At 44.5% G+C, this 26422-nt stretch overlaps 2 protein-coding genes across 9 annotated transcripts in view; one reads left to right on the top strand and one right to left on the bottom strand.

Moving 5' to 3' along the window:
* Positions 1-8195, top strand: part of LOC309351595 (solute carrier family 23 member 1-like) — a 47994-nt gene extending 39799 nt beyond the window's left edge. For both annotated transcript variants that reach the window (XM_081879369.1, XM_081879368.1), the window contains exons 11-13: positions 329-437; positions 3109-3204; positions 5056-8195. In XM_081879369.1, the coding sequence (XP_081735495.1) occupies positions 329-437; positions 3109-3204; positions 5056-5321 (471 nt within the window). In that variant the 3' untranslated portion in view covers positions 5322-8195. The remainder of the gene's footprint in view (positions 1-328; positions 438-3108; positions 3205-5055) is intronic.
* A 908-nt stretch (positions 8196-9103) lies between these two features.
* On the bottom strand, positions 9104-26318 carry STRA8 (stimulated by retinoic acid 8). 7 transcript variants are annotated; one of them, XM_081878632.1, is made up of 10 exons: positions 24673-24689; positions 23746-23826; positions 21864-22061; positions 21283-21358; positions 20137-20221; positions 19481-19639; positions 17402-17684; positions 13549-13625; positions 12042-12153; positions 9104-9397 (listed from the first exon to the last, which is right to left on the bottom strand). In XM_081878632.1, the coding sequence occupies exons 3-10, from the start codon at positions 22053-22055 to the stop codon at positions 9323-9325; spliced, it is 1059 nt and encodes a 352-aa protein (XP_081734758.1). In that variant the 5' UTR covers positions 22056-22061; positions 23746-23826; positions 24673-24689; the 3' UTR covers positions 9104-9322. The 7 variants fall into 7 exon arrangements, with proteins under 7 accessions (XP_081734758.1, XP_081734762.1, XP_081734756.1 ...); XM_081878636.1 differs by lacking the exons at positions 23746-23826; positions 24673-24689 and adding an exon at positions 26216-26318; XM_081878630.1 differs by lacking the exons at positions 23746-23826; positions 24673-24689 and adding an exon at positions 24715-24806.
* Between the last annotated feature and the right edge of the window lie 104 nt (positions 26319-26422).

The raw sequence follows: 26422 nt of genomic DNA, 5'->3' as shown, positions 1-26422 counted from the left end.
GCCTGTGGGCACCCGGTTGGCAATTCCTGCCCTACTGTAACTCAGCGTGTAGCTAAGCCTAAGCATGTGCAACTGAAACCACCACATATTGCTTACCCCTTTTCCCTGGGCTCTCCTTATTCTGTTTCCCTTGTGTTGAATTTTAGAGTATAAGCCCTTTGGTGCATGGACTTGCCCTCTTATACTCAGTAAAGCACTATGCACACAGATGGAATAATAAAGAATCAACAATGCTGCATTGTCTACATGCCAAAAATAGCTGGTGAAATTAATGGATATTGTGGTATCCATTTGTTTTCCCTCTAAAGACCATCTCCTCTTTATTCAGTATACAGATATGAACTCTTCAAGAAACCTTTTCATTTTTGGATTTTCTATATTTGCGGGTCTGACGGTTCCATTCTGGGTGCAGAAAAATTCAGAATTGGTGGAAACAGGTGAATGTTGTTTTATTATATATATTTTTTTTGCCTGATGTCAACAGAAAATGAATTAGAAATGTAACCCACAAAAATTGGGATGTGGTTCCCATAATTAACTTCTGCCCACACTGTGGTTTCAGTTACATTGCTTCTGCCAACCCAGGAGTTCGAAAGCACACCAGTGCAAGTAGATAAATAGATACTGCTGTGGCGGGAAGGTAAACGGCATTTCCATATGCTCTGGTTTCTGTCACGGTGTTCTGATGCACCAGAAGCTGTTTAGCCATCCTGGCCACATGACCTGGAAAGCTGTCTGTGGTCAAACACCAGCTCCCTCAGCCTGAAGCAAGATGAGTGACGCACCCCATATTTGCCTTAACTGTCCAGGGGTTCCTTACCTTACCTTAGATTTCATGTATTTGAATGACTGGAGTTTGACAGATACAGCGCTCATGCTAAGAAGCTGCCGTAGGTGGTTTCTCATCTGCTGCAAGTGGTTTCAGCCTTAAGATGCCAGATGATAACTGTTCCAGTCACATGTTTGTAGCCTTCATACTCCAAAATCACTTAACAGCATTATCAAAGCTGACTATGCCAACCCCCTTTTTTGGGTGGAGACATGCAGGCAAATCCATGTTTGTGCAGCCAGTTAACGTGTATGGAATCTGTAGATTGGGTCAAATGGGTTAAAATATGAAGACTGTTGTTTTAGCTTATTTTAATTTAATTTATACATTCCTTTCCCACAGTGTACCATGCCCAAAGCAACTTACAATAGATATCAGGTATCTAATAGATATCAGGTATCTAAAAGAAGAGGGACGTGGGTGGCGCCGTGGGTTAAAACACTGTGCCGCTTGGGATTGCCGATTGAAAGGTCGCGGTTCAAATCCCTGTGATGGGGTGAGCTCCCATTGTTTGGTCCCAGCTCCTGCCAACCTAACAGTTCAAAAGCATGTCAAAGTGGTACCGCTCTGGCGGGAAGGTAAACGGCATTTCTGTGTGCTGCTCTGGTTTCACCAGAAGCAGCTTAGTCATGCTGGCCACATGACCCAGAAAAACTGTCTGTGGACAAACGCCAGCTCCCTTGAAACCCCAGAGTCGTTTGCGACTGGACTTAATTGTTGGGGTCCCTTTACCTTTATCTAAAAGAAGAATGTTACAAAACATAACTAACTCTTGTAAGGCAAAGCCAACAAGTCTGAAATTATTTATTGCAATCAAATAATATAATAAAATACAAAAGGAAAGCCAATATTAATAATATTAAGAGGAAAAAATAAGACTAAATTTAGAGTAGCTGTTATCTTCAGGCATTCAACCTTTCATCTGATATGGGAGAAGGGGGATAAGTGTGCTAGCTCCCCCTCCTCACCTCATTCCTGCACCTATTCGCATCTCTGTCACTCTTGACAAGTTGGAGGGATATCCTCTGAAGCAGGGAGCCTGTCTGGACTGGCTCAAGGCATTTTGCTGCCTGAGGCAAAAGTCAAGATGGCACCCTCCCCCAGGGCACATACAGGAGCCAATTGGACTGGTTATTGAATCTTATTCCAATACTGGTGAAAGGACAATGCCTTCCACTCCACTTGAGGGCAGTAGGCTAGCATAGGGGGTGCAGGGCAGGCCACACGCCACTCACAGCTCTGGCCACTCCCCCTACTTCAGCAGCTGCCACCTGAAGAAGCTGTGTCACTATGCCTCATCGTAGGTGTGAACCTGGAACCTGTTCTAATTGTGTAGGTTCCTCACATGATGTGAAACCCTGAAAATTCACAAATCTTAAAAGCAAGAGGAGCCTGCACAAGTAGAAAAGGGCTCCCTGTTGCACAGTTTATCCTTCCAACCCGTGGACAGGAATGCCAACAGGAGGACAGGGTAACATGCTCATCCCTCACCCCATGACGGGTTTAGAGCACCTGAACTAGGTTTATGACAGCATTCTATCTTGTGTTTATAGTTAGTATCACTATTAGAGTTTCTGAAGAGAAAGCTGGACAAGTATCTTCTTAGATATGGTTAGTTGTGTTGATTCTATACAGTGAAGATACTTGGATCAATGACTGCTGTTTGGGTAATTTGCATTGTACAACGAAAGGCCGTAGTTCAAAGCACAGTCTTTATATTATCAGATATGGGAGATTTAGCAACATGAGATGGATATCTCTATTTTGAGGGCTGATATGCTAGCAGTTTGAAAGCATGTCAAAGTGCAAGTAGATAAATAGGTACCGCTCTGGTGGGAAGGTAAACGGCGTTTCCGTGCACTGCTCTGGTTCACCAGAAGTGGCTTAGTCATGCTGGCCACATGACCCAGAAGCTGTACGCTGGCTCCCTTGGCCAATAAAGCAAGATGAGCGCCGCAACCCCAGAGTTGGCCATGACTGGACCTAATGGTCAGGGGTCCCTTTACCTTTATGCTTGAGTTGCAGAGTTGAGAATGTGGATTGAGTGCAGGGTGATGTTTGCAATTATGTGATAGCTTCCCTGTTGTGCCCAGTTCCAGGGCATCTGTCTGTTAAACAGAGTATTGTTTGTTGGACAGAATATTGAGGTAAATATACACTTTTGAACTCAGAACGAAAACAACACTTTTTAAAAAAGACTTCCATCATGAGCTGTAGGGACTTGTTGGGGTTTCTCATTTGTTTGGCTTGTTTGTTTGACAAGTGGATTTTGTTTCTAGGAATTCAACAACTGGACCAAGTAATCAATGTGCTGCTCACCACAGGCATGTTTGTTGGGGGATTCCTGGGCTTTATCCTCGATAACACTATTCCAGGTAGGAATTACAATAATATCCCAGCTTCCCTGACTATATTCCAGTGTTCGTTTCACAGGTATGGCTGCCTTTGGTTGCCAGAGTTTTGGGGCCCCAGGTCATTTTCAGAATAAATCTGAGATCCAGTCCTGATGGCCTTAAAAACACAGAGATCTTTAGCTTTCTAGCCACAGCCTCTGAATCAGCAACGCTGGAGCTCTCAAAACATTAGCTTAACAGAGGAGAACCTGTTTTTCCATGAGAGGCTCTGGCGTGGCTAGGTCATGTTTAAACCACATGCAGGCATAGGCCCTGACCACTGAGTCAACAACACATTGGGAGCAGAGTGCTAATTCCTTGGGGGAAACTAATCATGCAGTTGGCTTCCCAATGCTTGGTTGGGTCATTTAAAAGTTACCCTACAAGAGAGCAGCTCTCAACACAGCTGGAGTAAAATTTAAAGGAGTCAACTCCAGGTTTGAGGGGTGGGGACTTTTGTGTGGTCATGGGGTGTCCATCGTTAGGGCAGTCAATCCCTGTCCTCTGGCCCCTGGATGAACAATATTCCGCAGATTTCAAGCTTTCATATATATTTTTAAGAGTAAGTTTCTGACATTTGTAGAACATGGGAGAGGAGGCAAAATGGGAAGGTATTTTTGTGACCAACTAACCTGCTTTCAGGACGCGGGTGGCGCTGTGGGTAAAACCTCAGTGCCTAGGACTTGCTGATCGTATGGTCGGCGGTTCGAATCCCTGCGGCAGGGTGAGTTCCCGTCTTTCGGTCCCAGCTCCTGCCCACCTAGCAGTTCGAAAGCACCCCTAAGTGCAAGTGCAAGTAGATAAATAGGTACCGCTTTATAGCGGGAATGGCATTTCCGTGTGCTGTGCTGGTGCTGGCTCGCCAGAGCAGCTTCGTCACGCTGGCCACGTGACCCGGAAGTGTCTTCGGACAGCGCTGGCTCCTGGCCTCTTAAGTGAGATGAGCGCACAACCCTAGAGTCGGACACGACTGGCCCGTACGGGCAGGGGTACCTTTACCTTTACCTTTTAACCTGCTTTCAGCGTCTTATTTGGCCACTGCCACCCCACCCAGATAACTTTCTGTAGTGGATCATGAATGTCAACAGTAGCCGTGAGGGTGGGGAGTATCCTAGAGCAATGCTATGACAGGGGCATTGTGGGAAATTAAAATGGCAGCTATACTCAGCCACCTGGTGCCTCTCAGATCACTAGTCTGGGGAGAAAATGGCGGGAAACATTGGCAGGCCTTGCCAGGCTTTTGCAGCTGTGTAGCTGCACCTGTGTCAGGTGCTGTGATGTCCCTGAAAGCACTCTGCTGATGCAGTACAATTGTCCTCAGCGTTTTGATTTGAGGAGGCCGAGGGTGTGGCCGCTACACAGATTGGGATCAGGGAGGTTTCTTTTTAGAGCAAGCCTTGTGGGCTCTGAGGGCAAAACTGCACCCAAGTTTTGCTTTTTGTAGCAGAAAGTCACAGTCAAAACCACTTTACAGGTTTATAGTGGCAATTAGCATGACAGAGCTGTGTTCATAACATATTCAGTGTACTTCAGTCATTACACCATGCATTGCATTTTGCCCATATACAAAAAGGGTCTGAGAGTTACATTCCTGACGCTTTTCATATTTTTGTTATAACTGGGAAGTTGTCTTGCAAGAACTGATGCTTATTGTGAATGGCTTCTATTTTTTTCTTATACTCTAAAATGACTGTCATGTTTGTGTTTATGTGAGATTCATACTTTTTGTGGCACAAGAGGCTTATGCTTACCGATGACACGAAATCACTTTGTTATTCTATAGGATGCCTTTTTCTACTAGTCTCTGCTAACTATTCTGTTTTCCTTTGGTAGGGAGCTTGGAAGAGCGGGGACTCCTGGCATGGAAAGAGGGTTATAAGGAGGAATCTGACGATAGTGTGAACACCTCGGACGTCTATGATCTACCCTTCGGAATAGGTTCTAAGTTCTGTGCTGCTGACTGGTTTCAGTACCTCCCAATGTGCCCAAAGCGGCCAGCCAGAAACAATGCAAAGGAGCGCAATAATTATGCACAGGAGAATAAAAGCAAATTTAATTCAGAAAAAGACACAGAAATAAACATCGACACGAGAATATAAGACTGCATCAGTAAACAAACTTGACTTGCTAAGCCACTGAAGCAACATCTTCCTTTTTCTGGTTTCTTATCAACGAGATTGTGGCTGTAGCAAGAGACTAAGTTCTGGCAAACGACTCCATAATTTGCTAACAATGCAAACTGGCTATGTGTGCCAATTTCTCTGCTGCGAGAATACAGTGCCAGTTTGAGGGACAGCCTGGCTAGGGAGCCCATCAGCACCCAATACAAGAATTTGTTCTCCTTTCTACCATGGGAAACTCTTTTCCTGAAAATTGAATCCGTGGTTCTTGAGTTTCTGAGTAACTAGACAAGCTAGTTCCAAGGAGAAAAGCTGCTGTCCTAGGCCTCCTTAAATCCAGCCTCAGCTTTTGTCTCTGATCATGTGCAGTTGGCCAGACTGCTTAATGTGTGTGTCACAATACTTTGTTGCTCCCACACCTTTTTGTCTTCGGCTTTGTTGAGTCCATAAGTATGGGGAACCTGTGGGCCGTCAAATGTTGTTGGACTCCATTAGCCTTTGCTCAACATGGCCAGTGGTCAGTAACATCGGGAGTTGTAGCTCAACAACACTTGTGTTGTTTGCTATAACAGGCTCCTGAGTTAAACTGGGGCTTCCAAAGTCTATAAAATAGTTCTAAGCTGCTTTTAGGCTTTCATGGAAGTCAGTGACTTCCATGTGAGAAGCCACACAGAACAAGATATGCTTGATTTTGATTATATTCATAAAATGTTGTACTTTGTATTTTAAATCTATCCTAAAGGAAGGATTCAATAAACTTTCCTCAGGGATGGACTCTTGATCATCTTCCTGTGTGTATATAACAAGAGACCTCTTAGGTTTACTGTTGGCATTATCCCAAAGGGCCTTCTGTCTAAGATAAACAAAGCTTTAATTGTGGTAAACTATGACTAGGGCATTCACATTCACCTTTTTTGAAAAAAAACTTTTGGAAAGCCAAGTTTCATTCTGGTGACTGCTGGGATGACTCTCCTATACAGTGTTGATGCACAAATAAAACTGTGTGCCTCTGCCAAATTCTTAGGGCCGTTCTCTATTTCTGTTTTTGTAGAAATTCTCCTTGCTCAAAATATGCCCCAAATACATATCGGGTATTTTTAGGCCAGACAGGATGAATTTCCTTTACACTTGTGTGTTGTTTCTTTCCATTTCTGCCTATCTGTTCATACTACAGAGCTCTTTTGCCGTTGCCTCCTATCTGTGCACAGCTCTCCGTTTCCACTTTGCTGATCCTTCCTCAATTTCTCCCCATGTCCCGGCTTTCACAATCCCACCTACACTCACTTGGTATTTACCTGAAAACACTTGTGCATTTTACTGAGCAAGAGCTGTACACAAATTATCCTACTACACCTGAGCCGCAGACAAAAGTATTTTAATTGCTCTTTTGACAAGAGTTTGTTTGTGTTAGTCACAAGGCTGCACTGTGCGTGCCCCATTCTTCTCCCACTGTGTGGTGGTGTCTGATAAGCAATAACATCAGCATGGGCTGTGACTGAGTATGTTTCCTGCCTACCTTTCTATCCTTTGCTCTTACATGGGTGTTTTTATGTGGTTTCTCAGTATCAGCCACTTAAGATGCCCTACACAAGGTCTTGCATAAGATTGTATTTGTAATGATATACGCTTGCTCCATGTGTTCAGTTGTCCTGACTCTGCCATGGGATTTTGCTTACATATGCTTAGTTCAGGGGTGGCTGAATTTGTGGCCCTCCAATTGTTATTGAACCACGATGTCTATCAACCATTGGCTAATGGGAAACTGCAGGTGTGGATTCTCTGGTCTGCTCCAGGAACAGCAGATGCAATCTGTCAGCTCAGCTGGAGGATGGAAGAAAGGATTCCGTTCTACCACATGCAGAACAGATACATGAAGTCCCTACTGCTTACAAGGCTAGCTGTTGCATGTGTGCACTTTTGAATGAGGGCCACGAGTCACATATGGATCAGAAGCTCCCATTCTACACAGTAAGCCAGTTGGTTACATGCAGGTATTTTTAATTTACTGTACCTCTTAAAAGTTCAAAATGTGCTACTGGGTTGATTTTATTTTTTAATAGAAGTATTTGCAAAACACCTTGGGTGGCACATAAAAGCATCTTGGGTACAGCACTCATCCTCTCTCGCACACAAGACAAATCCTTGGCTCCCAAGTTGCTCCTCCTTTCTTTTAAGGGGGTGGGAGAGGGTGGTTTCTGTCAAAGCTGCCTCCGTCGACAGCCCTCTGACCAAAGTCCAGGCCATTTTCAAGGGTCTATCAATCCTAAGGAGCAGATCTGGGGGGGGGGGTGCCGATGCAGGAAATATGGGGGGGTGCAGGATGGCAGCTGCCCCCATAATTAAAATCAATATAAATCAGAGGTTCTGCCCCTTCAACAAAAGCCTGCCTCCCCCACAAAAATTCTGGCTATGCCCATGCAGGAAAGCCTTGTTCTGTGCACATGAACTCTGTTCTATTCTTGGGAAGCAAGGACTCAAGCCATCATCTCTCCTAAGATGGCATCTGCTGTGCACATTATCTAAATTTTGAAGACAAGCATTTTTCTTCAAAGCGATTATTTTATCCTCATGCTAGTGTGCAGATTTAACCAACCGTGTAATTAAGAGATTAAAACTTAGTTGGGTGACACTTTTTACCACTTCAAATCACTTTTTGTATACAGCACTGTGGGTGAAGTGTTAACCCTGTATTAACAAGCTCTACCCCACCCAATTTGTGTGCTTTTAATTTCACCTTCTCAATGTGCCATTAAAACGGATTATCCTATATTGTGGATTTGACAATCTTGTATGAAAAAAATGCTCTGTACACAAGCAAACTCTGTACTGAAAAATAAATCAATCATGATTTTTTTCTTTGTTAAGTGTTTTTACTTGGCAGAAAACCATCCCATATTTTGCTATCTTCCTAATGAAGATGGATCCAGTATTCCCCAGACTAGTGCCCTTTGGATGTCACTCAACTACCACCATCCCTGACATTTGCAGATATTGATAGCAGCTGGTTTTCAAATATTGCGTCTTTGCTGAAATCAGGCAGCATATTCACTGCAGCTTGCATACATGTGTAGGAAATTTGCTGCCTCCCTGAGGCTGTGTTCACACACCTGCTTACTGCATATGTATCCTATACTTGGCTGTAAGATGCTGCAGTTTAATGTGTTGCCTGATTTGTCTATACTCAACATGTGGACACCTTTGGGTAGACATCCCCAGCCGTCAACACCCCTGGTGTGTGCACTAGCAAAAACAAACTGAAGTCGCATTGATGTGAGAGCTAAGAGCACTCTCCCCTCCTGTGGTTTCCAGAAACTGGTATTACTGCCTCTGTGGGGGCACAGCACAGCCATCATGGCTAGTAGCCATCCATAGCAGATCCTCCACGAATTAAAGTCATCTGAGTTGGTGGCCATCCCTGCTTGCTGTGGGAATGAGTTCCATGGTTTTGCTATGCACTGTGTGAAGAAGTGCTTTGTTTTATCTGTTCTGAATCTTCCAATATTGGATGTCCCCAAGTTCCAGTGTTTTAAGGAGAAAAACTTTTCTCTAACCACTTTCTCCATGCCTCCCACAATCTTACCAGGTTCTGTCATGCTCCCTGTTTTCTCTAAACTAAAAAGTTCCAAATGCTGCAACCTTTCTCCAGAGGGGAGTTGTTCCATCGCACTATATGCTATGAGTAGAAATGGTGGCTATTTCTTCCCAACATGTCTTGTTTTGCACTTCTCAGCACCAAATTTCAGACGTACTTCTTTTTTAAAAAATTCAACTTTATAAATATCAAACTGCAATACATGTAAAAAGTACAAATAATTTAACCGATGAAGAATTATGTAGTAGAAACAAACAGAACTCGTTTAAACATGATGAACACCAAGGAATTGAAGCAGCATCTCTTCTCATGGTGGCATAGGCTGAGGGGTGTCATTAAGTAACAATTAGGACCCCGCCCCGCACATGCTTAATAGAACCATCTTAATTTACAAATCTTCGTCATCAAATGTCTCTGTGCATCTCAGCATCACAGTCTCATAATCCAGCTGGAGAACCTCTTCCTGTCAAACATATGCAGGGGGAGAGAGATAAAGCTCTTATTAGCAGTGAATGGCATTGGCAAAACAGGTAAATGAATATTCTTTCTCTAGAACAGGGGTAGCTGGCTTGGGCCCTCCAGATGGGGTCAGGATCCAATCCTCATCCGGCCCGGACCAGCTGATGGAAGCTGGGTGTCCAATAACATTGGAAGGTCTGCAGATCTCCCATCCCTATCCTAGCAAAATAGAAGGGTCTGGTGACTTCTGTTTCAGTGTATCTGAAGAAGTGTGCATGCACACGAAAGCTCATACCAAGAACTTAGTTGGTCTTTAAGGTGCTACTGGAAGGAATTTTTTTATTTTGTTTTGACTAGCAAAATCTAGTCACTCAATTCCGACGGGGTGCCCCCTTCCCACATACCAATGGAGTTTAAATGTTCCCGTTATTTGATTTTAAAAGAGTGAGCTCTGGGACAAACTGATTCATTGGATGGAGCAGCTCAAAGTCTGGCACTCAGCAAAATGTCTATAATTGTTGATTTTGATGGGCACACCTGTCATTAATTCACTTCTACCCAACCCACACATGGCAGCTTTGTGGAGGTGAAGTAAATGTTAAGCTAGCTGGGCTTTCAAGGAGAAAGAACAAGAGCTCTGCTAGCCATTTCTTGCTTTAAACGGAACAATACCTTTTCCTTCAAAAGTAGAAAGGGTGCCACAAAAGCAGAAAGAAAAAGGATGCAGTTCAAACTGCCTGGAAGGATAAGAGCAAATGTCCATTTAACCCAGCAAAGTACAACAGAAATAGCCAAACCTTGTTAATCTGAACCATACTAACTCTAGACATGGAATGCCTAGGCAATGGGTGCTAAAGCAATTTTGGTGAATGGCCCCAAGTTCTAGTATTTTGAGAACGAGTATTTTTTACTCTGTTTGCTCTCCCTCGACGATTCATAGTTCTGTAAAGTTTCATCACGGTGTGCCACATCATGACAGCCACCTTTCAACATTCTAGAGTTTCAGCCTCTTTCTTAAAAACAAAAAGCAGTTCTAAGTTTTTTTATCATTGCAGTTCGGCCTTCTCTACCTGCTCCACACTGATGGAAAACTGTGTGATTTGTTGCTGTCGTAAGTATAGGATACACACAGTATTATTACAAGCAGCCCTTCTTATATTGTTCAGAGATAATAGTGTCACAGACTTTAATGCATGTGCCCAGCCCTGAAGAACTTTGTGTTGACACCGCATCCTGGTCTCTAGGGATAATGTGAAGCATTTAATGGATGTCATTAAGCAAGGACAAAAGCTGTGGCTGAAACCAGTTATCCTAGCTGCACATTTCTCTTCATTGATGCGTATTCTCCTGCAGTTATGTAAAAAAGAAACTGGGCGCCACTGCTTCTTTAAAAAAAAAGGAAACAAGTCCTCCTACTTCTTCCTGTTCAGCTCAACATCTCTCAACTAGAAACCTGCTATTCCTGCCCAATTAAACTTTGCAGTTATCTCTCTCTTGCTGTTATGATTGAGTTGGACTGGGATGGACAGTCTTAGTCATCACCAGCCTGCAGGTGAGTCACATAATTTTAGTCTGTTGAGGGTGCTGAGATTTACTCAGGATACCCAGGCCCCCTTTACAGAACTACAGCTCCCAGGATCTCCTGTCCAGAGGAGATGGCTTTTATCATCCATCTGTACTGCTTCTATGCTCTAATCCAGGGCTTTTCAAACTTGGGACTCCAGCTGTATTTGGACTATAAATCCCATCATCCCCAACCGCTGGTCCTGCTAGCTACTAGTGATGGGAGTTGTAGTCCAAAAACATCTAGAGACCCATAATCATTAATCTCACTGCACAGGGCATTTGCTCCTCACAGCTTCTTTTCTCTTCCCTTCTCAGCCTTATGAATATTTTGTCCCACTACTTCCTGCACCCCCAAGCTGCTGCTTCTCCCTGGGGTACTTGGAAGTATCTTGCCAAGCTGGTGCTGGCTTCTGCCTCCTCTTTGGTTCCTGCTGCATTAAGCCAGATAGAAAAGAAGGATTCACAGCAAGGACACAAAATGTTATAGTGTATACAGTGCAGCTGCTCAGAGTACCAGCCAGCGGTGCTCCTCTCCAGGATTCTCGGCTCTATTCCCCCTTCCTCATTTTCTGTTTTCCTTCCTCAGCAGGCTCAGTCTTAAATGAACTGTCTTGTGCATAGATGCTGCTGTTTGGGCTATACTGTATAGAAGATCTACATCCAGATTATATGAGTCTGCTATTGATGTATCAAACACAGACAGTTTGGACTTCCACAACAACAAGCACACTACAGGCAAATGCTGCACCCTGGGGAAAGTAGTTCTGTAATAGGGCACCTGCCCCTGTGAAAGCCCAGTTCACCCATGACCTGAATCGCCAAGAGCAGTTAGGTATACCCTCATGTTACAATTGAAAAACTGCCTGAGAGACAAACAGGCAAATGTGAAGTGAAAATTGTTGTTGCACCCAATTAGCTTTGAAATATATGCAAGACATTCTGAAAAAGGCCTTCAAATGGTGCATTAATTTAACCTACTTGCAGTGAACACAACAGGCGGTCCTAACATTACCTGCAAGTTTATATTTGGGGTGTGGAGGTGGGGTGGGCAGCCTTATAACAAGCACTTTGCAAAGTCCTACCTGGGATGGTTGTGTGTTAGCAAAAAACAGGCTCTTCAAGAAGCTGATGATCTGCAGGTAGAGGTGATGGTAATCCTCTTGGCTTTCTGAAGTACAGCCTGTGAATGCTGAGCTACAAACAGAAGAAGAGATTATAGTGAGACCTCTATCTACCCTGGAGAAGGAAAGGGAAAATTAAGAAAAATCAATGGTTCCCTTTCAATATGGACACTGAATTTGATGATCACCAACTGTTAGGTGTCATAAGTAAAGGTAAAGGGACCCATGACCATTAGGTCCAGTTGTGGCTGACTCTGGGATTGTGGTGCTCATCTCGCTTTACTGGCTTTACAGCTTCCGGGTCATTTGGCCAGCATGACTAAGCTGCTTCTGGAGCGGTACCTATTTATCTACTTGCACTTTGACGTGCTTTCAAACTGCTAGTTGGCAGGAACAGGGATCTGATCGGCAAGTCCTAGGGTCAGTGGTTTAACCCAGAGCGCCACCCGCATCCTGTTAGGAAGTATAACCTAAAGAAACCTACCTTGTGTTTCTGCTGTCATGCCAATTAAAGGGAGTCTACCTTACTAACACAATCCACATCCATACATAATCATTAGCAGCAGAGCTAACTATATATTTACACAATGGATGATCAGGAAATGTTTTAGTTTCTAACTAATGAATAAATTGGCCAGTCACACCAACTAATGCTTCAGGCGCTAACAAAATAGGGTTCTCTCTCTCACCCAACCATTCATTCATTCATTCATTCATTCATTTAAAACATTTGTATTGTGTGTTTCCCTACTAGAGGTTGGCAGCTAACAACAGAAATAAAGCCATGAGCTAGCATTTTTAAAACATCACTTAAAAATAACACTAAAACAGCAGCCAAAAAGAAAAGACATCCCAGAATACAGCAGCAATAGGATGATATACAGAGACAGCTACTAACCATTTCAATAAAACAACCATTTATAATCCAGAGCCGCCTTTAAAAAGGAAGATTTTCCACCAACCTACAAAGCATTGTTAAGGAGAGGTGGTGGTTGTGGAGTGAAATAGTGATTTATGCTATGATCTTGGCCAGGGGTCAGCAAACCTTGTGGGGGGCCAGACTATATTTTGGGAACCCCCTCCCTTCTCCACAGCACCGGACAAGCCCCAGTGGCTGCTTACCTGTGCCTTGCAAGCGGCAGGGGCTGGTGGAGGCGGATGAGCGGCGTGAAAGGGCTGGCTCCAGAGAGGGGCTGCTAAAAATGGCGCTCAGCCAACTGCGGTTCAACAAAGCCCAGCCCCCTTCCTCCTCTAGGCAGGACAGGGATAAGCCAGGAGGAGGGAGGGAGGAGGCGCTGCCGTGGTGTGGGGGGGGGGGGAATGGCGCAGCCCGAACAATCAGAATCCCCACACCAATCCACACAGCGATTCCCGGGCCGGATCCAGAAGGCAACTGGGCCAGATTTGGCCCCTGAGCCTTAGTTTGCCGACCCATGATCTTGGAAGTTCACAGAACTGAGCCTATTACCTTTGGCTGGACATTTCTTGGGTTTCATTTCTATCCAGGAAGCTAGTTGCCACATCGAATGCATCTTCAAAGAGGATCTAAAAAAAGAGAGAGATGGCATTTTGGATACTAACTCTCAGCTAGATATGGTGTTAGTGTCTTGTTTGAACACTATGCCACTCACAACAACACCACCACCATGGGAAGGTATTCTGCGAAGCACTATATCTAACAAAAACACACACCTCACAATTCTGCATGACAAAGGAATGCAGATGGACAAACATGGAAGGAAGGGACTTGGAACTCAGGAGCAATAAAGCTTTTAGTGTCAATCATCTCTTTAAAAATCTAGTTTTTATCTCTTAAAAAAACACAGGCTATTATTAGAATAGGTCGTGTTTTGTTTCCTGGTTTTATAAGAGTTGGCCATAATTAACAAAAAGTGTGGGACAGAAGCCAGCTAGTTTCACTGTGAGCGTCACTTTTTAATTCTCTGTAACCCTTGAATCTGGGTCAGTTATTCACAACAGCTTCAGTGAAAGGTAGGGATCGTGCTGGTGGCTCCATCCTTTTCTAGCATTGTACTAAACTGCATCATCTGGATTCCAGATCCAACTCTGCTGTGTGCACATAACTGGGTTTAAACCACCTTTCTATAACACAGTGAATGTATCTGCAGCATGTGAACTGTATCTGTGTTTTATGTTTCTGTTTTAGCCTAGTTGTAACCAAGATTCCTCAAGTGTGAAGGCGAGGAGAGATGGGGAACCTGTGGCCCTCCAGATGTTGACGGACTCCAACTCCCATCATTCCTGAATACTGACTAGGGGTGATGAGAAGTGGGAGTCCAGGAACATCTGAAGGGCTGCAGGTTCCTCATCCCTGGCCTTCTTCATGGCTCAAGGAATATTGAGTTAATCACAACAACTAATGTCTCAGACGCTAACATAACATAGGTTTCTCTCTCCTACTGATTTATTTATTTAAAACATTTATATTCCACCTTTCCTCAGTCACAATCCCAGGCTTGGATGGCACACTAAGCTAACCTATTACCTTAGCTAAGCCTAGCACAGCAAAACATTGGGGGAAGAGCAAAACATCTAATCTCTCTTCCTTGGGAGGCTGCACATTCCTGTTTCTACTAAGCCATGGTTTGGCTTAGCATAACAGATCAACCAAGCCACTGTCGCAACCTGAGATGTGCTTTTACACTTTCAGTAGCAACACTGCATAGAGAACTCCCACAGGGTATGGTTATTCTCTTTATATGAAGGGAGATTTTGCAAAGCAATGATATTGCCTCAGCAGAACTGATTAAGTGGCAGTGCATGAAGTTTTGCTGCTTGATTAGACTGACTAGTTGGTTAGCCGTGATGGTTGAAATCAAGCCAATAGATAAAATATGAGGAATATGATTGGTAGATTGGCTAGTAACATCACAAAGTCTCATGAACTGTACCTCTGCACGGAATTTGTACATTTACTCTATGGAAGCACAGAGATACACACACACACACGGTATTCATTTCATTCATATAAATCAGGGGTTGGCAAGGTTTACCGGCCATGGGCCGGATCACTCCCACAGAGATCGTCTGTGGGCTGGACTGGCACAGCGCGACGCCGGAAGTCGCACCTGCGCAGAAGCGATTTTTGGAGTCTAGACATGGGCAGACGCAATTATGGGCACCACTCGGCGAGTTCCCACACTGCGTCGGTTTAGCACAGTGCGCGGGGGACTCACTGAGTGGGCAGTTCGGTTCAGGGGCAGCTTGTGGGCTGGTAAAACGGTCTTCGTGGGCCGCATCTGGCTCATGGGCTGCACGTTGCCGACCCCTGATATAAATATTAACCTTAATTATTCATATTGACAGCTCAACCTTGTCGAGATTTAATTCTGCAATCTTTTGTATTTTTGCTAACACATGTGTCTCTTGTTGCTTATTTTATTCATTTATTTCATAAAATTTATATTTGTAAACCCACCCACCCATTCAAATTACATGGGGCTGGTGCTACTGCTTGCTTTGATTGCTGACCTCCATGAGTGAGTTTTGCTTGCCTGCCGAGTCACTGTTCTGTTTATGTCTGGAGGGGCTCAACATTTTTCTTCCTTCATTTCAAGATGGTCACTTTAGCTGAGAACCTCAAGTTTACAACTTTTGTTGGAAACAGGTGCTGCCTTACCTGTAATTTTTCCTCACCCGTCTAATGACTCCTGCCAATTATTCCCAGGACCTGAGTTCTGAGTTTATAATTCATCCTAGTGATTTTAAAATAGGTCATTACACCTCCCCTACACTTTTGGGGTGTGTGCCAGCATTCTTGAAGATTAGGAGCCAGGGCAAGTGTCAGAACCTAGAATCTTTTAACACCCCATCAGGGCCCACTGCTGATGCCTGTCCTCCCCGATTTCCGTTTCATGAGATTTATTTATTTATTAATCCAAGTTAAATGCTGCCCGTAGCATTGAGCAGCTCAGTCAAGCCGCTATTTTAATTTACCACAATGTATTCATTCATTTATTATTTGTAAAACTGCCTGTCATAGCAGGGTGATACATAGAATGAAAAAAGCAACAAAAGAGAACAATAAAACGGTGTCAGTAAAACACTGAAAGTGATTTGCTAGACTGATCCTTCTTTGGAGGCGCTGTGCTCCAGCATTTGGGAGTGGGCTGAGGATTTTAACAAGCCATTCGCCTGAAATTGTTTATTGCCTGCTTTGGTATTGTTTTGACACTGTTTATTTTATTGACTATTTACTTATGTAGTGTGTGATTCAGGGCCGTCTTAAGCATATCCGGCACCATGGTGCAAACATCCCTCTGGTGCCCCCGCCTTTCCCTTTTTTTAGGGCTGGAGAAAGCGGGCAGCGGCTGGAGGGCGGCTCCTCCGGCAGGGAAGAGGTGGAGGCTGGACACAGCACCTCCTGGCTCAGCTGGCCACTCGCTTCGTGCCACGGTGGCCACGGCAGGCAGCACACCAAGCGCGCAGACCTGCGCCAAGCGCGCTTTGCGCCACTCCCAAGCGTTGGCTTGGTTTCCCCCCTTTTAGCCTTCTGGCACCCTGCAGAATTCGGCACCTGCAGGTTAAAAGGGAAAAAACCGAGCTGACGCTTGGGGGGAGCGGCGCACGCACCCTCGCTCACTCATTCCGTGTTCCCCGGACTCTCGCCTGGCACCCTCCAGAAACTGGCGCCCCGAGCCTCTACGGGTAAGGCGTGCCTGGTGTGATTGCTGTTTCATTGATAAGCAATGCCCTGGGACATTATGGTGCAAGACTGGCTATAAATCCCATACAGCGAAATAAAACAGTCAGTTGGATCAGCTGCCTGCCCTTTTTAGAGCACACTGGTTAAGACACTACTACCTGCCTACTACCTGCTGTCAGAGGGAGGCCCTGCTTCTTGCAGACACTACAGGTGGAGAATAAAAAGGTAAAGGGACCCCTGACCATTAGGTCCAGTCGTGGCCGACTCTGGGGTTGCGGCGCTCATCTCGCTAAATTGGCCAAGGGAGCCGGTGTACAGCTTCCGGGTCATGTGGCCAGCATGACTAAGCCGCTTCTGGCAAACCAGAGCAGCGCACGGAAACGCCATTTACCTTCCCGCTGGAGCGGTACCTATTTATCTACTTGCACTCTGACATGCTTTCGAACTGCTAGGTTGGCAGGAGCAGGGACCGAGCAACGGGAGCTCACCCCGTCGCGGGGATTCAAACCGCCGACCTTCTGAACAGCAAGTCCTAGGCTCTGTGGTTTAACCCACAGTGCCAAAGGCGCTTTGCCTGGGGCCACTTCAACCTTAGAGCCAGTCCTGGTTAGAACTCTGAAGCTTGAATCCTACCTTAAGAGTGATTCGTTCTCACCTCCTCTGGTGTGGATACTAGCGAACCGCTGGCTTCCTGACTAGCTCCGCTGTCCCTCACACTGCCCTCAGTACAAGGAGGCTCTTGGGAAGCCATCTTGACCTCAGTGATGAAATTCTGCCTCTGATTACAGTACTGCAGGACACCGTCCCTCCTCTCTTCAGGGAGGCCCTGCCACAGGTGGGAAACGGCTGTGGACACCACAGGAAGAGTAACGTCTTCAGGGCTCACAACCCCATTATCTACCAGCAGGTCTACTGTCTGTTTGTAAAAATGTAAGTATCTAGATAAGAGAGGAAAGGAGACGGCTTTCAGAATGTGGTCTGGATAGCATCCAATAGTGCAGAGACCAACCAGGTGGTCCCTTTTGTGACTCATATATTCAGTAGTAGCCATGAGAAGGTTGCACAATTTAGGAAGCTGCCTTGTCCCAGGTCAGATTATGGTCTGTTCTAATGGTTAATAGATTTCCAGGAGGATCAAGCAGAGAGTGCTCTTTCCTGCTATCTGAACCCTTTTCTTCTTCTTTTAAATGGAGTTAACCAAGGTCTGAACCTGGGACAGACGTTCTGCATGCACAAGTGAGCCACCAACATAGCAATGGGCCCTTCTCTTTGTACACGAAGGTATCAAGCCAGGGAATCACCCTGCATTTCTCCTGGTGACTGAACATATATGGTCTTGTTTTCAGCTGTGTTAAACATGTCACCCTATTCAGTAGTCTATTACACCTGTTAACTCACTGGAAGTTCCCCTAAATTATGAATTAGGGTAGGTGGGTGGATGGGAGGGGCGAGAGAATGAGTTGATTTATTGTGTTGCCCAACTATCTACCATAGTACATAGACCCAAAGTTGGAAGGGACCCCAAGGGTCATCTAGTCCAACCCCCAGGAATGTAGGAATCTTTCGCACAACGTTCGAACTCATGACCCAGAGATTAAGTTTCTCATGCTCTACCAGCTGAGCTAACCAACCACTAAAAGGGAAGGTCACAACTGTGTCACATCTGATTACAGAACCAATTACTGGAGGAGAATCAGTAACATAAAGGGGACACGTGTGCTTGGCCTATTATTGCACAGCAACAGCCAGTTATTCACTGTTGTCGTGACAGACCTGGTCAGACTTGCTCTAAGGAGTATCACTGAAGGTGGGAAGGGAGGGAGCAGAAACCACAAAAGGAGTTGTATACGTTTTGTAAGGAGTAAAGTACTTATTTTGCTGGCTAAAACTTTTGCGCACAGGCCAAGAACTCAGTATCTGTTAGTTAGAAAAGGCCACAATAAAGTGTATGAGAGAAGCAGGCTTGCGCCACCTGCTGGCCAAGCTGGATTGACACCTCTATTTCAGCCTGACCCTCAAAAGAGAATTGCAGAATTATAGTGCAGAATTATAACATTATGGCATATAATACTTAAGAAAAGCAGCAATAGAAGATAAGTCATCACAAATGTGCATCAAGCTAGGTTTCAGCTTGTCATTTGTATGAACAAAACATTATCCCAAGCTTGTACGGGGGAGATATATATATATATATTGGGTGGGTGTGTTCTACAGTGCTCAGGCCATTTAAGCTATTCTGTTGACTATGTTAGATGTGAGCAAACATTTCCTCTATTTCACAGGGGAAAAGAATTTTCTAAAAGCTGCAAAGCTCTGTGACAAATGGAGCTGCTTTCCTGTGGCCTTCCTATGTTACGTATGCCAGTGCAAAAGTGTCAGGGACTATATTATTGCCATTATTAATTAAACTTGTATACCGCCCTATACCTATAGATCTCAGGGTGGCTAACAGCATAAAATATAACAATGACAATATAAAAAATGCAAAATACATAAGAACAAAGACAACCCAATAATTTCCCCTATACAAAGGTAACCAATCACTCCAGCAGGATTTCCACAGGGTACAGTTTCTCACGTTAGGGAGTCCTATGAGGGCAGAAGTCAGACCCACAGAAATCACCCTATCCTGCAGCTATTGGTGTCTTTCTTGTATCAGGCAAGGACTCCGTCCTCTGTAACGTTAGCCGGTGGGTTGTTCCAAAGGGAGAAACAACGGAAAAGCTTCACATACCGCTCAAACTCCATGAGGTCAGGAGAAGAGGCAGCTGGCGACTGCGTCAGCCTCAAAGTCACATCCTCCCCTACCGAGGTCTTTTCGTGTTCCTGAATCACGTACCAGACAGTAGCGCCACTCTGACTCGCAGAATTTGAAGGAGGGGATGAAGCAGTACTAGAAGCAAGAAAAGGAAAGCTAGAAAATATTTAGGGGATGAGAGATTGACTGACTGTGGATTTTATCCAGTCACAGTGGACCCACTGAAATGAATCACCCTAGCTAATTTTAGTTTGTTAACTTCAATAGGTCTGCTCTGAGTAAAACTTAATTGGACACAAGCTTTTATTGTGAGCAGCTACTTTTCCCCCCAAATAACTTACCAGGCTACCCAAATCATGTTAAGAAAAGGACTACATTGGCAGAGAAAAGCAAATGTAAGAGGAGTTTGGGTGTGGGACTGATACGATGCTACAAAATGAGCTGCTTTTAAGGGTTGGCTCAGCCTGCTCTGCAATAATTTTGCTTCTTGTTTGTTTCTATAGCCTGAAACTGTGTGTACATACACAACTCACAAGGCAGAAGCAGTTTATCCTCCTGAAGCTTGCAAAAAAAGTTTTCTGAGTTGCTTAAAGGGGACAAATTCAGTACATCTATATTTTTCGGTGACTTACCTGTGATTGTTGAAGTACATTTTGACATATTCTTCCTTTACTTCCTCCAAGCTCGATGGATGGCCATCCTCCAGATTTAAAGCCTCTGTTGCCAGAAGAATGGCACATTTTGAAGCTCTCTCACACCAGGCCCATTTCAAGGAAATGATGTGGGTAAATGGCTTCATAAGTTACCAACAAGATATATTTTTTAAATCCTCATCCTATTTTTTTAATGCTCAAAACACCTTACAATAAAAAACCACACTATATATCACAATGTAAAAACCAAGGGGAAAGCAGAGAAAAATGAAATAAGCACTAGAACTGTAAATTCCAGAAGGAAATACAATCAAGTTAGCAAGCCAGAGAAGACAGGGCCTATGAGGGATCACAGAAAAATCCCACAACTTTATTTTGGAAGGGGCCATGCAGAAGGCTCAGTCCCCAGCATGAAAGGAGCAGGTAGCACAGGGGATGAGAAAAGAACTCTGCCCAAGCCTCCGGAGAGCCACTACCAGTGGGTCAGATGGGGGGAAAGGAAGAGGCAAGACAGCCTGGGGAAAAAGTGACATCACCAAAGGATAATTTGTAATCTTCAAGCCTGAGCAAAGATTAAAATTGAGGTCTCTCCAGTCCAAATCTAGCACGCCTTCTGCATTTACTGAAACACACTGAGGGACAGAATACATATGACTTAATCACATAGTTCATCTTTGAGTGCAAGCTCAATAATAAATTGCAGGGGGCAGGAGGTGTGAGCTAGAATGAGACCCTGGCATGGAATAATGAATGATGTAATCCTTCCTAGGCCATTCATTTCAATGTAAAGGAAAAGTCAGAACAATGTTTAAAATTAGGTCATTAATTAGGTAGTTGCAGACTAAAAAGAAGTGAATACCAATTGTAATTGCTGGATTGATTTCTGCTTCTGTTTCCATTAGAATTCTCCAACATCCCTAGTTGAAGACGTAGGTTTACCACCTCACCTACTATTTGTAAGAAGAACCAGGCTCAGGATGGTATGTCAGAAGGAACAAGAACCTCAGCCATCTGCAGGGACAGTTTACCTCTTTAGTCATGTCTGCCTAGTACATTTTCCTACTGAAAAAGTCAGGGGAAAGGTTTTGCATATTTAAACGAGGTCTCATGGTGCTGGTACGATACCTTTCATCTTCAGCAAGTTTTCCAAGGTTTTCTCCAGCTCCTGGATATAATTCTTAGCCTTGCATAAAACCTGACACTAAACAAAAACAGAGAACAGGCCCAATCTATCTGTGTTCTGAACAGATTAACATTTTAATATGCCTTAGATTTTTCTGATCGTCTTCTTGTTGCTGGCTAAACATCCATCTGAAGACTTCAAAAACTGTACAATGGATTATGAAAAGCAAAGGAAGACAGCACAGTAAATAAATACCCACCACGTCAGGAAATGAATGGCCTTTCATGCAGATTGTTTCGACCCTTCGTTGTATTCCTCAAAACACATAAACAAAAGATGGATTCAGAAGCCAACATTCTCCTCCAAGAGCTATCATTCTCAGAGTGGCTTAACAGACAACCTCTCTTCCCAGAAACTGTAGTTCTATGAGGAGAACTGGAGTCTAACAATTCACAGCACTCCTGGAAACAAACTAGTTCCCAGGAGTCCTTGGGGAAAGCCATGACTGTTTAAAGAGGAACAACAGTGTTTTAAAAACAGTGCAGATGGGCCCATAGGTGCTGAATCTGAGTTATTTCTATACCTTTGATGTGGAGTTATCTTGCTGAGAATATACTGTTTCTCGCAGGTTGTTGAAAAGTCCTGCCAAGGTAGCTCTGTTGCGTGCCTGAGACAACCGTCTTTTCCCCCCTTGCGACTTTGGATCCTGCAGATGTGTACGATACTTAGAAGTCACTCTAGCATATGGCGTGCTACAATTTCCAGATGTCTCCATCAAAAGCTGTAAGGCAATGTCATTCCACTGCTTAAAAAACAGCTTAATATCAGCAGTGGCGAGTGCAACAAAGCAAACTGATTTTAAGCAACATGAGCCCCAGCACTCCTTACCTTGTTAATGCCTGCTAAATGCTAAAATGATCAGAAAGTCACTGTAGGTAATCTATATCCATGTAATAAAGAAAAGAAGCCCCAGCCAGAAAAATAAAATACAATAGGAAGTGCAAAGAGTATCCGAAGTAAAGCCCAAAATAGGAATGCATGTCAAGACAAAATGTGGGTTTTATTTTTAAAGCAGCCCATTTCAAAGCATTTTCAAACCAGCAAATTCAGGTTGTGTAATTAAATATGATTTCGAGCTCTTGTGCAACAAACCTGTTTTCCTCCCACAACTGGACTTTTGTGATAAGGAAATTGTAAACGCACTGGAAAGTGTGGGATGTTGTATAACCTCCCCACAACAAATCAGAACAAATGCTTGATAAATAGCCCCCTGCAAACCTGTAAAAACAAATCAAGATTAATGCTCAATCTGAAAGTGACCTAGGTCAGGCTTTCATTTTAACTTGGGCTGACCAAACCAATGGTCTCTTGCTAGCCTCTGTTAATCCTTAAAGACAGCTCTGAGTCCTAGTTATCCATTAGCGTTCCTAGGCCCTGTTCATGTCCTCTGAAGAAAAGAAACCCGACACAAATAAATTTAGCAGATGACACTTTTCCCAGCACAGAAGCCCAGTTATTAAAAACAGTAGATAAGGTGGCAAACTTATATGTCTGCATTTCACCATGTCAGCCTGCAGGTGGAGTTCACCTATGGGGAAAACAACAACACAATCTTTTACAGCGGTACCTTGGGTTAAGAACTTAATTCGTTCTGGAGGTCCGTTCTTAACCTGAAACTGTTCTTAATCTGAGGTACCACTTTAGCTAATGGGGCCTCCCGCTGCCAGAGCACGATTTCTGTTATCCTGAAGCAAAGTTCTTAACCTGAGGTACTATTTCTGGGTTAGTGGAGTCTGTAACCTGAAGTGTCTGTAACCCAAGGTACCACTGTACATATACTGAAAACCAGCAAGTCTGGGAGTAGAAGAGACAATACTGTACCTAATTTTTTATGTTCATGAATTTTTAATATTTTTGCAGAGCATTGAGTCACACAAAACTCTACCTGACAAAATTCATCCAGCACAGCTTTACCAACCTAGCTGCTGTTTCAGAGAAGTAAATTACACTTACAAGTTAGCAACATGCCTACACAGGGATTTGTACTTAGTCTGGCATTCTTAACCACTACATCAAATTGGTTCAGGAAACACCAGGGCCGGTCCAGAGGTAAACTGACAAGAAAACTGTTGTGTGGTTTGACACTGTACCGGTATGTCAAGCTGCTGTTGAAGAAACAGAATTGTGGTCAGGTAGAAAATGGTTACCCTATTACCCACAAGTAATAGGTCCGCTGTTTTAGTCAGACATCCTCTTGACAAATCTCTGCCAGATCCTTTAAGGCTGAAATTCTGCATGTTTATGTCTGACTGGACATCTGATTTGATTCTGTGGGACTTACTTAGTTCCAAATAAATATGTTTGGGATTGGGGTGCACATTTATTTTGCATTCAAGAACAGTGCAAGAGGCTTGCACAGACCCTTTTTGCAACACAGAGCATATATTACATCCCTCCAATCCTACTGAGATCCTAGGATAAAACCAGCTGTAACTGAGGTGTGGCTCATGGCTTATTCCTTCCTTTGCCGCCAAAAATATTTAGTTCTGTAAATATATATAGAAAGGAATAAGGACTGTGCTCCAAACAGCACTTAGAGATTTTATACAACAGAAGCAAATCATTCATTTTTGATATTTTGAATTAAACAAACAGTGCTGCAGACTCCTGCCAAGTTCTGCAAATCTTGAGTGGAAAGGCTCTTGATAGTTACATAGCAGTCTGGTATCACCTGTTAATTACGTGTCAGTGCATTTCTTATTCTCCTCCACAGCAATATATAGTTGACAATGAGTGACCACAGGATTGATCCCTCCCACTTGGCATTTTCAAGAGCACATTTAAACCCACTGTGACATTTTTCAAATACAGACTTACATCTGAGTAAACTGGTATTTAGAAGAAAAGTGTTTTTAAGATTTGGGGAAGGCCGTAGCTCAGTGGTAGCAGACCACCTGCCTTACTTCAAAAGCTCCCAGGATTTCTGGCATCAACCAGCGGGCACTGGGAATTTTTCTAAAACCCTGGAGAGCTGCAGTTCATATAGACAGAATACTGACAGCAAATTTCAACTAGTTCGTTGCTGTCTCAAACCAGCCTTTCCATTATTTTAAAAAAACCCACTTTCCCAACTGACTTCAAGGGGGGGGGGGAGGAATTTGCTGTCTCTCTAACCACGGCGCTGCTGCTGAAAAATATCTACAACCCCCCCTACCTGCCCCGCCCGTTTCTCCACTACATTTCACCGCCTTCCCCCCTAGACATTGCTCTGCTTTAGGGGAGCCAGCTCCTTTCCCTATTTTATGCCCCCAGCCTCCCTCTGCCCCTTTGCAGACTCGGCCCTGGGATACGAGAGGAAGACGCTGCACGCCTCTTTGCAGAAGATGCCTCACGCGAAGGATGCTTTTCAGGCGGCGCCTGCTCCTCCAGCTCACCTTGCGCCAAGCTAGCAGCCAGCAGCGCAGCTTTCGCAGCACGCGCCCCTCCGCGCGCCTTCCCGCTCTATCCCCTCGCCCTAGCGCTAGCCGAGAGGCGCATAGCCAATCAGAGCGCAGGAGGCATCTCCAGCAGCCAATAGTAAAGCTCCGGTGTCGAGCCGGCCGTTCTGGTAGCGGGGCTGGAAAAGGGCAACAAAAACGCGGGAAAGAAAAACGGGGGAGCGGCAGAAAAGGGGAAAGAGGCGAAGCGGGGACGGAGATTTGGGAAAGTGGGTGAAGCTGAGTGAGGGGGTATTAAAGTACCGGGCAGCAAACAGTATTTACTCGTGTGTCGCTTAATACTGTACATGGAACGGAAGTTGTTTACTCTTGATACACCCATAGTTAAGTACCGCCTGCATGTGTTTCTGGTGCAGCGCTGTGTTCACACGGGCATGAGGCAGGTGGCCGTCCCTTTCAGTATCTCCGTGTAAACGCAACCCAATTTAGACCGGATGTTGTGAATGCTGGAAGAAAGCGTTTGTACGCGCTGGGTGTCTCCTTTAAACCGGGTCACTTCCTCTGCACGTGCCTAGCGGATGAAACACCTGACACGTGTAGCTCGCGCCCAGTCCACCCAAGATAGGGCTTAAGTTGCATTTGGGAGGGAAAAGGCGAGTGGTGGATCCACATGTAAACAGATTACAGTACTATGCCGGAGAGTTTGTAAGGCGCCCTCTTGAGTGAAGACTTTCAAATACCAGCTTGCAGTGGGGCAACGTGGTCTGACCCCGAAGTAGTATTTTGGGGTATACAAGCTACCACCTTTTCCCCAAAGACCGAGCTGCTTTAGAACTGCTTTGGCCATCTTGAGCAGTTACTACACTACACGTAGCACGTCCCTGGCAGCAAAGAAATAAATGCTGAGGAAGAACAATTCTCCCTTGCTGCTTTACTATAGAAAACAAATAGAATTTAAAACGTAAAAATAATGAATATGATTTATGGGTGACCACGAAGCACGCCTCGCTAACGTTCAATAGGATGCACGCATACAAAAAAATGTGTAGCAATTTTACAAGGAAAGCAATGACAGCTGCTGTTGTGCTGTTTCACAGACGTCTTAAGATGTTGCTTTGCTGTCATTTCAGTTTAAAATTCCAGGAGTGGACAGACACACATGGATGCTGACTTAGAAACCCCTTGCACCTGTGCGACTGATGTTATTTTTCTGGCCTTGAGGGCGGGTGGGGAATGCTATACTCATATAACAATGGAATATATCGGTGGGCGTGAAGAGAAAGGATCGTACAACAAGGCAGGAAAGTACATTCTCCCAGAGAGCGAGCAAACTGGCTAATAATAATAATAATAATAATAATAATAAAGTAACAACGATTAGAGTCCATAGAGTGCCTGCTGACAGATCTGGATGAAGTAATAACACCATGTGTGCTAATGGCAGGTAGATCCTTGGCTGGGTGGTCGGCAAGTTTGTTGCGGCATCTGGGATCCTTACAATCTCGAAACGTGTGCTTAAAACGATGCATTTCCCCTTAACAGTAAGGAAGGTTCCAACTCGCGGTTGCAGAGAAGCGCCCGCCTTGATGCTCAGGCCCGAGCCTTCAACCCAACAAAACCACGCAGTCTCCTCTCTTTCAAAGCGAAACAAAAGCCCACGGGATCCCGCCGTCCGCCAAACGCCGATTCCAGCAGAAAGCGGTGC

Source organism: Podarcis erhardii, assembly GCF_964252035.2.
Source record: "Podarcis erhardii genome assembly, chromosome: 10".
NCBI classification, from domain to species: Eukaryota; Metazoa; Chordata; class Lepidosauria; order Squamata; family Lacertidae; genus Podarcis; species Podarcis erhardii.
This window is presented reverse-complemented; position numbering and strand designations above follow the sequence as displayed.